The sequence below is a fragment of the Clytia hemisphaerica genome, unplaced genomic scaffold (genome assembly GCF_902728285.1).
Source record: "Clytia hemisphaerica strain Z4C2 unplaced genomic scaffold, Clytia hemisphaerica genome assembly, whole genome shotgun sequence".
Lineage (NCBI taxonomy): Eukaryota > Metazoa > Cnidaria > Hydrozoa > Leptothecata > Clytiidae > Clytia > Clytia hemisphaerica.
In genome coordinates this window covers 308384-322630 of record NW_027103910.1, presented here as the reverse complement: position 1 = coordinate 322630, position 14247 = coordinate 308384, and the positions used below count along the sequence as shown (strand labels likewise).

Here is a 14247-nt window from a genome sequence, read left to right as displayed (position 1 = left end):
TCTTTAAAAAGTAAAATGTCTCTTCAACCAAACTGTCCTCTATTTGAATAAAAAAGGATTTTGGGTTTTTAGCCAATCAGAGTCTTTGTTTTGTAACGAGATCTGATTTTATCTTTTTCCATTGACCCTGACATTCCAAAACTATCTTTGCAGATGATGAAATTGACTTTTTTAGATCAATTTTTTATTACATCAAGTGACATTAGTGTAATAGAGAGAAAACGTGTGTGTGTCAACTTTAGTTCCATTTCTTGGATCTGGAAAAGTCATTTATGATTATAATGACATGTTCTAAGTTTCGGATTTAGATGCACTGTTGTGTAAAGATTCCTTATGGCTGACTGGTTGTTTGGTTGTGTTTTGGAAAATTGTTGTCTGTCTTGTTTTCGGAACGGAAATAACTAAAACAGAGTTGCTGATAGGGCATATGCAGTGTGGTCGAATAAAAATGGACCATGATTTGAGTAAAGAAAAATCTCTTCATATTGCCAGTTTCATGGTCGGCCTAATTTCTTCATTTCCATTTTCCACGAAAATTGATATCGGTTAGACTTCTCTCCATATATTCCAGATCCCATAAGTTCGGTTTGTGCATTTCACTTGTACCCTGGACACGCTGTATTTTCCAAGATCTGAAACTTATAATAATTCTTTCACCTTAGAACAAGAAATAAACAAACTAAAAACATTTACTACGAAAAAAAAAATATATGTACAAAATGTCGCCAGAATCAGAGTCTCTCCTAAAAGTTGCCGACACTTCAATTACGGCATCTCCGACACAAGAAGATACAACGACGTACGTCAAGCTCAAAGATGATGATTTTATAGAAGCTGCTGGCTTGCAACGAAGTGGTAAAAGCGGCAAAAAATCAAGCGTCGAAAAATTGTTAGGTAAGTGGAGACTTTAAAATATACGGCGAACCAACCGTATCCTGGCGAACCATCCGCAAATCCAAAGCATTTACTCCAGATACCAAACGATGCAATTTGTGTCTTGCCGAGAAATTCGAGATCGCGAACTATCCTGGCAAGAACTTACTGAATAAGAGATCAGAAATTATTGCCAAATGTAGACACAGACGAAAATTTCAGCTTGATATCTTTGAACCACCTGATGACGTTCAAATGTGACGTCATAAATATTTTTTGAAGACAACATATTGTATTTTATTTTCTAACGTTATCTCATTTCATTTCACTGAAGATTGGTGCCTGTGCACCATGAAACTCTGAGTTTGAAACAAAGATATTTTGTCAACTCTTTATTATAGAGACTTTAAAATATACGGTAAAATAAGCAAGCTTGATATAGACTTAACTTAGCCTTGTGCTTTATTAAATTAACAATAAGTCAATGCTATAGGTTATTATTCTACAGTTAAGTGTTTTGCTCTGCTTTACCTCCTCGCACCAGATCGATACACATACCTCACGTAAGTGTGAGAAATACAATGAAAAAGTGGCCAAAAACATACAACTATTTTGACAACAATATAAAACGTTATAAAACGTTTTAAACGTTTTAAAAGTACAGTAAAATTCAAATATTTATGATTCATTTTTAGAAGAATCATTAAACACAAGCGAATCAAACGAAAACACAGTAGAGGAACCCAGTCCACCATCTCCCAAACACATAAATGGTAACCATAGCAATGGGGCCGTTGACGAGGACCATGTTATCGGCGTTAAAACGACGCCAGAGCGCCCACAGAACTTGAAAAGTGATGAATTTATACAAGATGCAGGTCTATCCAGGACGGGAAATGTGCCAAGGAAATCGTCAATGGAACGCCTTTTAGGTAGGGAAATCGAGAATTAATGCACGCTTTTTTTTATAAAGTTGGTGTTTTTCAATTCGTTAGGAATATTCGTAACTTTTTGGGGGAAATCATCCTGAAATATTCTTACGGTATTCTTAAGTTAGGATCCAATCCCAGCCAAAATCTAACATGTACTCTTAGGTTCCAGATAAACGGGGGGGGGGGGGGTTGGAAAATTTTCTAGATTTTAATAAACGGGGGAGCCCAATTGCCGGGGGGTTGGAAATTGTACTTTTGAAACCCAAAAATAAGGTAAAAATAGGCTATAATCAGGCTATTTAGAGCAAAATAAGGGGCCTTCACTTTGACAGCTGAAAATATTCTCAGAGATTAATAAACGGGGGGGGGTCCTAAGGTCCGGGGGGTTGGAAAATTTTCGAAAATTTAACAAGCGGGGGGGGGGGGCGTTTATTTGGAACCTAAGAGTAATAACACAAAATTGGCAATTTTGTTGAACCTCTTAGCTCTGGTTTAGTCGGCCCACTTTTAGCCCTGCCTATTCTAATTGCTAGAGTTGGCATAAAGTGGATCGAAAGTGGGCTGTCTTTGTTTTAGCAATTAGAATAGGCAGGGCTAAAAGTGGGCCGACTAAACCAGAGCTTAGCATTGTTGGCATTTGTAAGTTCAGTTGCCAAATTTCATGATGATGGTATTCTTACCATATTCTTCATTTTTTGACCAATTTCATCATAAATATTCTCATAAAGTATATCCTTATAAAAAAACGTGTATCTCATTTACAATTTTGATAGACATATTATGATGAAAACGGGTATAATTAAGTTTTGCTAAAGACCTTATCATCAAAACTTTTAAGATTGATTCTGCAAGAATTTGCATTGAGAATTGAAGATTTTTCAAACATGAAATTGGATGGTTTTTCTTTTTCATTTTGAGACTTTAAGATCAAAATAAAATTTAAAATCTTAATAACCAAAATATTTCTTTTTTGTTTTAAACAAAAAAAATATGGGTAATAAAATATCAGCTACTGCATTTGAGATTTAAAATTTCGAAATAGAAAAAAAAACCATTGTTATGACTTTTTAAAAATATAATTTTCAGTTTGATTGTTATCTTGTGGAAACAGTTTAAAAAAAACTGATACAGACCTTTCCGGTAATAAAAGTAATAGATACTGATTTCAAAAATAAAGAATTTTTAAAGAAGTCATTTAAGCAACTTGCACGCGAAGTTTTTTCGGTTTTTCTTCTCTGGATATTCAAATTCTTTCTTCAAATTGTTTGAGGTATCAGGGACCAGGTAATCTTTGAATTTGAGCTGAATTGACTTGATGGAATGCCATTAATTTGGAAAAATTTGCTCTGGAATTGTATAAAACACGCAAAATACATAAAATTAAAACTATTTTTCATTGTTTTTTTTCTTTCAGAGGACCAATTACAAACAGGAGAAACATCGCCTACAACACCGACAACACCCCGATCACCACACCGTTATCCGATGCAACGTGCACAAACAATCGCCGTCACATCACCGACAGAAGAAGAAAAACGACGACGACTTTCGTCAACATCTTCGACATCCTCCACCGACGATTTAGGAAAACCACGATCACGAAGCACTCGTAAATCATCAATCTACGAACTCAAACAAATCGAAGCGCCGACTGCGATCGTCGGTAATCGTATTGCATCCCGAACGCAACACTTGTTTCAACAATACGAAAAAGACATGTCGTCACACGAAGCTAAACCACTACCCGACATCAACAGTAACGAAGAAACTCGCACCCGACGACGCAGTTACGAACGTACAGTTTCAACCGACGATAAAACGAAAGTTGAACTCGCCCGCGAGGCTAAAGCGCGCGAACTAGAAGAGATCAGACGGGCGTACCAGGAGCGTTTGATTCTTGAAGAACAAGAACAGGAGAAAGAACGAATGGAAAGAAGACAAAATCAAGAATTGAAATGCAGTCGCGAACTTGGTAAGATTCTATCTCCTTTTCATTCACTTTCCTGAGAAATACAAACACCCCTGTGTTACAGACCTGCTGGGATCCTAGACCCACTGGTAAATTTGGCAAAAAAATTCGTGCCCGGTAGGAAAATACCCGGGAATTTCAGCCCCACTGAAAAATTGATTTTTGTTTCATCTCAATCTAAAAATCAATATTTGAAAACTGCAATCCAAAACCATCGCCACTGGATTTTTTAACCTTGGAACAATAGATTTTATATCCCCATTTGAATTTCGATAGGAATTTTTATCCCCAATAAGGAAAAAAGTTCCACCGGGGTTGTGAGACAGGGGTGTATATGTACTTGGAACAAATATTAACATAAAAATAACACCAGAGCTGAGAATCTTCCACGGATTCAAATACTGTTACTAGGCTCTTAATCGATATACGCCTTTCCAAAATTTAACCAAAGGATCAAAAAGCAAACCAGAAAAAGTTGCGCTGGTAAGATAAACATTCAGAAAATTTTTTAAGATAATCGGAAAACAAAATAAACTGTCCAATACTGTTAATCACTTGAGTGTTTGATCAAAGATTTCTTGACTTAAGCCAAAACACAAACATTTGGAGCTTCTGCAATGTAAACAAGTAGCTTCTGAACAGTGACGTCTAAACCGAGGCTTAACATATCAGCTACGAAGAAAAATATGATTTCTTATGTCTCTTCAGTTTGATTAAGACACCCCTGTCTCACAACCCCGGTAGAACTTTTTTCCACAGTGGGGATAGAAATTCCAATTTTAATCCCAATGGGGATAGAAATTCTATTGTTCCAAGGTTTAAAAGTCCCGGATGCATTTGGATTTCAATATGTAAATATTGAACCTCGAGTGGGGATAAAATCAAAGTCAATTTCCCAGCGGGGCTAAAATTCCAGGGTATTTTCTGTGACACGGGGGTGTCTTAAGAATGCTCAACGAGCTGATAGATGGTTATAAGTGGAATATATTAAGCTTTTATAACCATTCCGACTCCCTGGTTACGACTAATTCAAGCGCTCGTAAAAACTGTATCTATCTTTACATTAAACTCTATATAAGGAATGTTTTAGAATTGCAAGGGTTTTATTGACAAGAGGATTTTCGTAACTTCCTTGCACCTCCGGGTTGAGTAGTTTTTCGCAAGTTTACAAAAAGTATCGCGTTCATAAAATTACTCACCGACTGTTGTAATAAATGGCGAGTTTTATTCATATTTGTATATTAATGGGAGTTTTTTTCCCTCTTCATAAAAAGGGGCCATTTTTTGTCTTTTTAATAAATTCGGAAATTTCATTCATGAAATTATGTGAATCTGTGGAAATCTGGAAAAGCGTAAAATAAGTGATTCATTGATTATCGAGTTATTAAAAGAGTATCAATCTCAGAATTTACTGAAAAATATATAAAAGAGGATAAATTATTAGGAAGGCCTTATGGATTGGACATGGGGAGCGATCTGTGTTTTTTGTTTATTTTGACAATCATAGATTGAAAATAAAAAAAGGAAAATTTGGACAAAAAATGATGATTTAATAGTTGGTGATAATCCAAATTTCTTTTCACTCATTTTTTTCGCTTTGAAAAAATAAGATGTTATCATTGAAAATAAAAGAAAATATCGAAATGTTTTCTTTGTTTTGTAAACAAAAGATTTGAATTGGTTCTATTGTCTTTACAACAATTGAGAAGGGGGTAGTGTCATTTTTTTAAGGCCTTGATGAGAGTGAGTAGAATGTTTCGCAAAATAACTTATATAATTATAATAATTTGATGAACAATTTTGTTGAAACAGGTCAAAGATGGGTAGTGTCATTTTAATGAAATCATAAACTCTTTTGGTATCTTTTTTGTGTGGAATTAAGATTTTCAAAATAAAAAAAGATCAATTCCTTCGGTCAAAGAAGATGATTCTAAAGGATTTAAAAGTTTTGGTGTTAGTTTGAATAATTTTTATGGTGTTGAGAAAATTTTAAAAGAAGAACTTGGATTTTATTTAATTTAATGGCCTTTTTACGATACGGTCATTTTGAATTGTTTGACAAAAGGGTAATGGATAACTAACAGGGGAAGATTCATAAATAGAACACAAGTTTATTTAAGAACAACTCTATAAAAAACATAAGGCTTCGATGCCCAAAATGTTAAGAACAAGTTAAGAACTTTTTAAGGCTTTGTGGACTCGAAAACACCCAATTTCTTAGGAAAATGAACAAAAATGCTCAAAAAATGGTGAAAATAAGAACATGTTAAAAATATTTTTAGGCTTAAAAGTCAAAAAGTTAAGAACAGGGAAAGATTTCATAAATAGGATATATAACTGACTGAGCAGAAAAAGTACAATTTTTATCAATCTTTCTTGTTTTTGTTATATGAATTTTACGGAGCTCAAAGAGAGGATAATTAAAAACGGTTTGTCCTAAGAGTTGAAAGATTATATAGTACAGGATTTGTTTTTCTTTCTCTCGCGTAACCGATAAAGGCGTTAAAAACCCAAGATAAGACCTATTTCGACAGAGAATATAATAAATTATTACATCAATATTGGTTTGATTTGGTTTTCTGTAGTTTAAACGTCTTTTTCTCGTATGTTATTATTTCTTTCTCTACGTCTTTTTTCCTTGAGATTTGAACAGGAGATAGGATAAAGGGGGGGGCGTACGGGTTTGTCGGTGTGTCGGTATTGACCCTTTTTTGCGTCGGTGTTTCGGTGTTTTAAGGGAAAAGTGTCGGTATTTCGGTGTTGGACATGCCTTGCGGTGACGGTAAAATGAATTTTTTGGGTCGGTATTTCGGTAATTCGATAAATACTGTCGGTGAATCTGCATATTTCAAAGGATCTCAAAAAAGTCTTTGAATCTTCATTTCTGCATTTCAGCTATTGAATATCTTATCTCTACAAGAATTGAAGTATTATAGCTATTTTTAGTAGCTACCTAGACTATGCTATAGTCTAAGACGAGTTTCATCTAAGAGGAACAAACGTGAAGACGGGAATTTTTTACGTGAGTAGCTGTTGTCTAAACACAGACTCTATCCGCCGCGAAACATATTACGTTTTATAGTATACAAACTATGATATCATAATATTATATTATACGGACGATAGCATCGTCTAGTAGCTACCCTGTCTCATCCTCTTTTTCTTAAAATTGTGTGAATAATGGCGTTTCTTAACCTCTTGTTTACCGGCAATGTGCACTTTTTGAAAGAAAAAATATCATAATACTCTACCCAGTGAGTAACAGATAAAGAAAGCATTTGCAGCGTGTGGCAAGCTTTCTCGTGACCTCAAATGCAGCACTCATCAAAAACCAGCAATCATTAATTCTTTCATTTTAACGGAATAATCCTTTAACTCATAATTTAGATGCGTTTCTCAGCATTTTGGGTACTTTAAATTTCAAATTTTGCCTCCTCGGGCCAAACCTGTTCAACATAAAATACCCCTTGCAGAGCTCCCTTTGCAGACTGTCAATACCAATTTAGTTTCAGCCTAAATCAAACGAGCTATTTCTGAATGGCATAAAATGACTAGCTTTGACCAATTTGTGAAAAAGAGAACTTTTTAGCCAAATGAGATTTCCAGAAATGTAGAATTTTTATTGTCGGCGCAAACCATGCTTGTGCCTTCTTTTACCCGGGTGGTTTTGTTTCAATCGTTTTGCGACCCTTTTCGAGAATGTTTCAATTTGATTAGGGTTTGTATAATTTAGTTTGGTTAAAGTGTTTAAAAGACATTTTAATGAGTAATATGCTAATGCTTCAGGGGTTTCGGCCTGTGAATGATTAGAAAACCTATTGCTTGGGATTGGGAGGGCTTCTCTGCAATCTGATCCGTAAGTTATCATGCCATGTCGTGAATAAAACACCTTACAGTACTCTTCTGTGGTCAGGTAAGCATGCAAAACTTGCTACACATTTTCTTTATAAGCAACTCCAATTTTCGGCTCAGGCCTGGGGCTGCTTAGCATTCTCGCTCAATTTCTGAAAAGTTTGGTTCGACCGCCCCTGATATTATACCATATTTATTTATGTTTATTGGATCAAGGGATATTTTTTGCCATAGCTAGATTATCTAAAAAGCTTTCACTTTGTGAGATAGCGAAAAAGACCTGCTAATATGAGACCTTGAGATTTGGCATTATGATTGCTTATAAAAAATGTGTACTAACATGTATTTTACACAGTTTCACGGCCCGTCCTAGTAGAAAAAATCTCGAGGGCGTCTTTGCCTAATCTGAAAACTGGAGAAAGGGTTAAAAACGTGTAGTTTCATCTATTCTGAAATCAAGAGTCTTCGTATCCAAAATTTTCCGAGCATTGTTGTGCCTCTTAGTCACTTATAACTGTAGAATCTTCCAAATTCCACTGCATTTCACTTAATAACTCTGCAATCCTGAGTTTGAAGTTAGAAATCCTTTTAATTTTTTAACGAATTTTATTTACTGTAGATTCATAATATTTTGTACGACACGACGTGACAGGCATTCAAGCTTCCTTCCATCATCCTAACAAGAGATCTTTTGTGACGCCCTTTTGTGACGGTGCTTTTGGCTGAGGTAGATTTAGTTCTAATGACGTTCAAAAAGAGCTCTTTCAGCCGAACGAGAAGACAAAATTCTCCATTACTTTATATATTAGCCTATTTCGTAGGATTCGTGTATTTGCTACATGCTCTTTTCTATTCAATTTACAAGGGAAAAATGCACAAATCTGTGCAGATTCCCCTTCAATAAAAACGTTGAGAAAAACTAAATTTTGTAATCATCCTAAATGACTGGAATTTAAGAACTGTTTTCTATTGTCGATGTTTTTGTTAAATTCAGATTTCAATTCACAAAAGAGTGATTTACAATAAAAATTTGATTACTGTAGTGACGAAGAAAAAATTCATGTACTGAAAACACGAATCCTATGAAATAGGCTATTTCAGATATCCCTTTATTCCCTCGTTTTTTGCACAACAAATAAACACTCAAGTAAAAAGTAGCATTCAAAGCGTTCCCTATATACTTTTTTTGTCCAATAGCCGTTGAAAAACTGAGCTTTAAAGATTTAAAACCCTTGAATTGGCGATAGTTTACTCCAAGAAAAACTGAACTAGTGCACCACTACGCTCATGAGATTGAGCATTCGTACTAAGAATAGAAAAATCTTAAGCTTGCTCTAAAAGACGTCGGTGTCGGTGTTTTCGGGAAATTGTGTCGGTATTGCGGTGATTTAAGAAAAATCTGTCGGTATTTCGGTGTTGGCAACCCTCGTACGCCCCCCACGATAAAAACTGTTCATTAAAAAAGGAGAGACAATTTTATCTGAATTGTGGAAAGAAGAAAAAAATAGGGTAGTGTAGGAGCGAGAGACATCTATTCTACTTGGATTTTACCTATTATGAGTTAATAGGTTGTATATTTTTGTATATCTTCGAATAATGTAGAGGGTCTAGGCCTAGAATTTTAAACATGTGTGTGAGAAGGTGACTTGAATATTTTTGGTATACTTGTCGTTTTGTTTCAGTAGTTCGACGAAGTTGAAGGGATTGAAATTTTCTAAAAATTGATTTTCTACATACTGATATATCAATCAATTTTTAAATTCTAAGGATGAAATTGATTAAAATTTCTTTGAGCCCTTGTTTTTCTTCGATGAAATGAATCAGTTTTTTGTTTCAAAAGTGTTACTTGATTTTGACAATCTAAGATTTTTAACTCCAAGCTAATATGTGGCTTGACCAGGATAAACCTTTCTACATATTCATTTGATTCGGAATATTTGAAAGCTCATCCATTCATTCATTCATTCATTCATTCATTCATTCATTATACTCACCTCAAATGGATCTCAAGTTTTTCCTTTTCAGATTTAAAGCTTTTTTCTTCTTTGTAGTCAACACTAAATACTGAAGAGATTATTATCTAAAACCTCTAAGTACTCAAAATGAAGATCGTTGTCTCAGGCTGTCAGTAATTCGTGCTTGTCTTGGAATTTGGGGATAAGAATCTGTCTCTATTTTGAAAAGAATCTGTCTGTCGTGATATTCTCATTAATAAACACACTCCTGTGTCACAGACCCGCTGGAACCACAGCCCAACTGGAAAATTTTGTCCCAGTGGGAAAATACCCTGGAATTTCAGCCCTTCTGGGAATTTGATTTTGATTTCATCCCCATTCGAGATCCAATGTTTAAAAATTACACTCCAAGCCATTCCCACTGGATTTTTTAACTTGGAACAATAGAATTTCTATCCCCATTGGGATTTCGATAGGAATTTTTTATCCCCACTGAAAAAAAGGTTCCACCGGGGACGTGACACAGGGGTGTATAAACTAGTTATTAAGGAATATTAAAGGCTGCCCTACCTGCCTGGTTTAAGAATTACTTTCCTCGTAATAGCACAGAGAATTTGCCATAACAGATCTACAAATCGACAATTGTCATAGACTTATAACATAAAACCAATCAATTCTTTATTGAAGCTGTGAAAATAAAGAAATAAAATTAAAAATGGCTGAATGTCAATCTTTCGGTAAGAATGTTTTCTGTGGCCCTGGATTTGCCAAAAATCATGTTCTATTTGGAATTATAAGAAAAATCATTTGGCAAAAAAAGTCTTTTCATGACTGATGATTTCATGTCTATTGTTTTTGACAGAGGATATCAAGCGAAAAATCTTATTTCACTATAATTTTCATGAATTTTCTTTGTGAGTTTTTTGTCCGTTTTGGTTGTAAACCTTTGGGAATCTGGTTGAGTTTAGGTTCTTTAATGAACCCAGCTGGCACACAACGTTGTTTTAACGTTAATCTAACGTTAAATGGACGTTGTGAACGTTAGAATAACGTTGAAACAACGTTGTGTGCCAGCTGGTAACAGATTTGGTTAGAGTTGGTTAAAATTAAGGACTTTTTTCTTTTCCATCAACAGGTGACGTTAAAGGACGTTATTTATCCGTCGCAGAAGGTGACGAAAAACAACCACGTGTCGATAGTGACGGAGAAGAAGAAATCCAACTTGTCGATAAAAACGGCGATGTCATTCAAAAGTCCGGACAAAAAGAACGAGTTGTCAGTAGCTCTGACGGCGTCAAAAACATTAAAGCACGATTCGGTGGCCAATCAACGTGGCAGAAAAGTAACAATGCTGCCTCCGATACTCCGGCTGTTGACTCAAATGCTGTCAATTCTGCTCGAAACATGTTTAAGAACTTTGATCAACAGAAAGATGACCAGAAATCCTTTAATAGACCAACGTCGAGAAAAGTTCGCGATCCTAAAGAGTTAATGGAAATGCGTAAAAAAGCGACATACGGTGATGACGATGATATTCAGGACGGCGTCGTTAAAAAATCCGTCGTTATTGATCAAGAAGAGTTAGCGTCAGTCGATCGTAAAGGTGCTTTAAACAAATACAAAGAATTAGAAAGCTCAAACTCAAATTCCGATAACCAACCCAAAAACCGTCCAAAAAACCGATTGTTATCCGATAATGACGCACAAGCTCAACTGGGGAAACGATCAGATTCGCTCTCCAGTAGTGTTGCGAGCTCAGAGCAAGGAGATATAACAGTGGATGTGGGATACGAAGGAAGTGTCTCTCCGTGCAGTCCGACAAGTGAAATGAGCGATGATTACATCTCGGACACTCCTAAAGAAGAAAAAGGTGAGAGCAAGAATATCATTGCACGGATTTTTAAGCCTGCTTGAGTTTTAAGCCTAAAAATGTTCTTATTTTCACCATTTTTGGGTATATTTGTCTCAGGAAAATTGATCAGATCACTTAGGTGTGAAAGTGGATTTCACACCTTGGAACATACAAGAAGTTCACCATGGTAGAAAAATCATTCACTTTCCAAGGTGTAAAATGGACTCCGACCGTATATAACTTTTCCTGTGTGCGATTTCCTAAGGAGTTTGGTGCTTTAGAGTCCTTTAAATGCCTTTCGATTCTCACCGTAAATTTCATGGTGAATTTTGGTTGATCATTCCTATTGAAAGTGCCCTATCTGCAATCAAAGTCATAATATTTGAGAAAAAAGGGAAATTCACCGGAAAGTTTTGAAACCACAGTCGATTTGGAAGCGCACTGACTAGGGTTGGAAGGGGAGAGTTTTATTTCTGAGTTTTAAGGCTTAGGCTCTGAGGATTCAAAAGTTAAAAAATGGTCCAATAAGGCTCAAAATAAAGCCTGGAAGTCTATAAACCCCTCACAAATTGAAATATTCGATTAAATTAAAAAGATAGCCCAAAATCGACTTTCTCGCCGGAACTTTAAACGTTAAAATAATAACCGGAATTCTCAATATATTTTAGTTGAATGAATTTCTGGATATTAAACATGCTTCTTATTTTCTATTTCCTTTTAGTGATCAATGACAGTGCCTTCGAAGAAGCTGCAGATCAAATCGAATAAAAAATGCTGGAAAACAAAGGGGAAAATGAGTGTTTGTATTTTCATCAAGAATAACACTATAGCTTGTGAGCCTACTCACCAAAAAGATTAATGTGAAGATGACACGACAATTAATGGTGCCGCACGACCGAACAAGTCCACCTGCCACTAATCAATAATTTATTGAACTGGAAATCATAAACTCAGTGAGTAACGGAGGAAAAATCCAAGGAAACTAAACATGGAAAATGAAGTTTTTCCGCTATTTGTAACATAAAATAGAGAGAGAAAACCTAACAGTAATATAATTTAGAGGAGATCTTTATGAGTAAAAACTTAATTTTATTCTTCGTTAAAGACTTGTTATGTCTCCCTTTGGAGCCTTTATGATAGAGAAAACATAAAAAAACCCCTGCGAAACGTATCTTTGAAAAAGACCTCTCGTAATATGTGTTTTTTCATCGTGAAAATTGAGGAAGATTTGTTGCTTTTTTTTAGCTAACTTAATAATAGCTCCACCCCTTTTTTCAAGCCTCGACAAGAAGGCCTCGTACAGCTTTACGAATATCTTGTGTTCAGAACATAAAATGAAAAATAAGCCCCAATGTTTTTCCTCTTTGAATCTTCACCCTTTTCTATCTTTCTATCTGTTTTTTTTCATAATATTTCGCTTTATTATAAAGTTTTTAATTTTTAATTACTTCTTTTTTATTAATAGACATACGGCCCTGCACTAGGTACGGAACACAACCTAACATTAAGCTTAATAAAGCGGCTGCATTCGATTTTACGGGGGTAGAAAATGGCGTAAAATTTATGACTCTCTTCCCCGTCCTTCTTGGGTTATAAGAACTTCACAATAAAAGTAATTTTTATATTTCTCTCTCAAGCACTGTTCTCAAAAAAGCAAACACCAAATTTAGCAAAAACCTTAGAAAATAATCAACCTGCCAAATTACAACTTAAAATAAAAAAGTTTGAATGTTGTGCCCTGAATGAAAATTTATTGTAGAGAGTTTGTAAAGTTTATAAGAATTTTTTTTGGAACATCTCCTTTTATTAGATTTTATTCCTTTTATTTGCTTTTATATAATTTTTGTTTTCGTGTAAATAGAATATAATTATAGCTCATTGTCTACCTTTCTTTAATATCTATTTGATGAAAGAATAATTTTTTTTGTTTTAAAAGATGTTGCAGTTCAATTTCACTTGTGGTTTTAGAAAACTCTTTTTATTTATGCAAGGAACACTTGATTTATGTAAACAAATTCAGTCCATTGGACGCAGCCCCCCGGGGCTGACACTTGGGCATAATTAAGTACGGGGACGTGCAGCTGGTCAGGGTTCCTTTTTCAGACTCTAGAGATATCTGACAGGGTCCCTAAATTTAGTAATTTTTAAGATGTAAATCTCACAGGGTCGATTTTTGGTAATTTTGGACAATCTTCAAGGTGGAAATTGGAATTTATTTGGATTTTTCGTCTACTTTAAGACAATTTTGCCACTTTTCAGGGTTAGCATTAGAAATTTTTGCGATTTTTCGTTCTGAAAGTGTCCCAAATTACCAAAAATTCATTTCTGACAGGGTCCACTTTTCACACTCAAGTCCCCGTCGGTCGTCAAGGACAGTGCCCCTCTCTCTTTTCTATGTAGACAACCTCGTAGACAACAAATCCATAATGAACTTACCGAAAAAATTTCCAGAAACAGTGTTTTTTGAGAAAAAAATACCGTGAAATACCATCCCAACTATTTTAATAAACAGGGGTGGATTAAGAGTTTTTTGGGTAGAAAACTACTTAAAAATGGGATGATATCAATAAAGATTGAAGCAAAATGAGGAAGTTTTAAAAATATTTATCGAAATTTATTAGTAAGCGGGGAGGGGGCCTGCAATAAAAAAAGGGACAGGGGATCTCTACAAGGGCCTAAAAGAAAGCAGGGATTAGGGAAACACACCAATCTTACCTAGACTTAGATTTGTTTACATGTCCGCTTAATTTTTGAGCGGTAAAAATAGAATTTGAAATCTTCACCTATTATAAACAACAGTCACACGTTCTTTTT

General features: G+C 35.1%; 1 protein-coding gene across 1 annotated transcript; it reads left to right on the top strand.

Moving 5' to 3' along the window:
• The first annotated feature begins 660 nt into the window (after window positions 1-660).
• Window positions 661-12505, top strand: LOC136809182 (PH domain-containing protein DDB_G0287875-like). The gene is made up of 5 exons (XM_067065701.1): window positions 661-894; window positions 1569-1805; window positions 3220-3777; window positions 10717-11451; window positions 12155-12505. The coding sequence occupies exons 1-5, from the start codon at window positions 711-713 to the stop codon at window positions 12199-12201; spliced, it is 1761 nt and encodes a 586-aa protein (XP_066921802.1). The 5' UTR covers window positions 661-710; the 3' UTR covers window positions 12202-12505.
• The last annotated feature ends 1742 nt before the right edge of the window (window positions 12506-14247 follow it).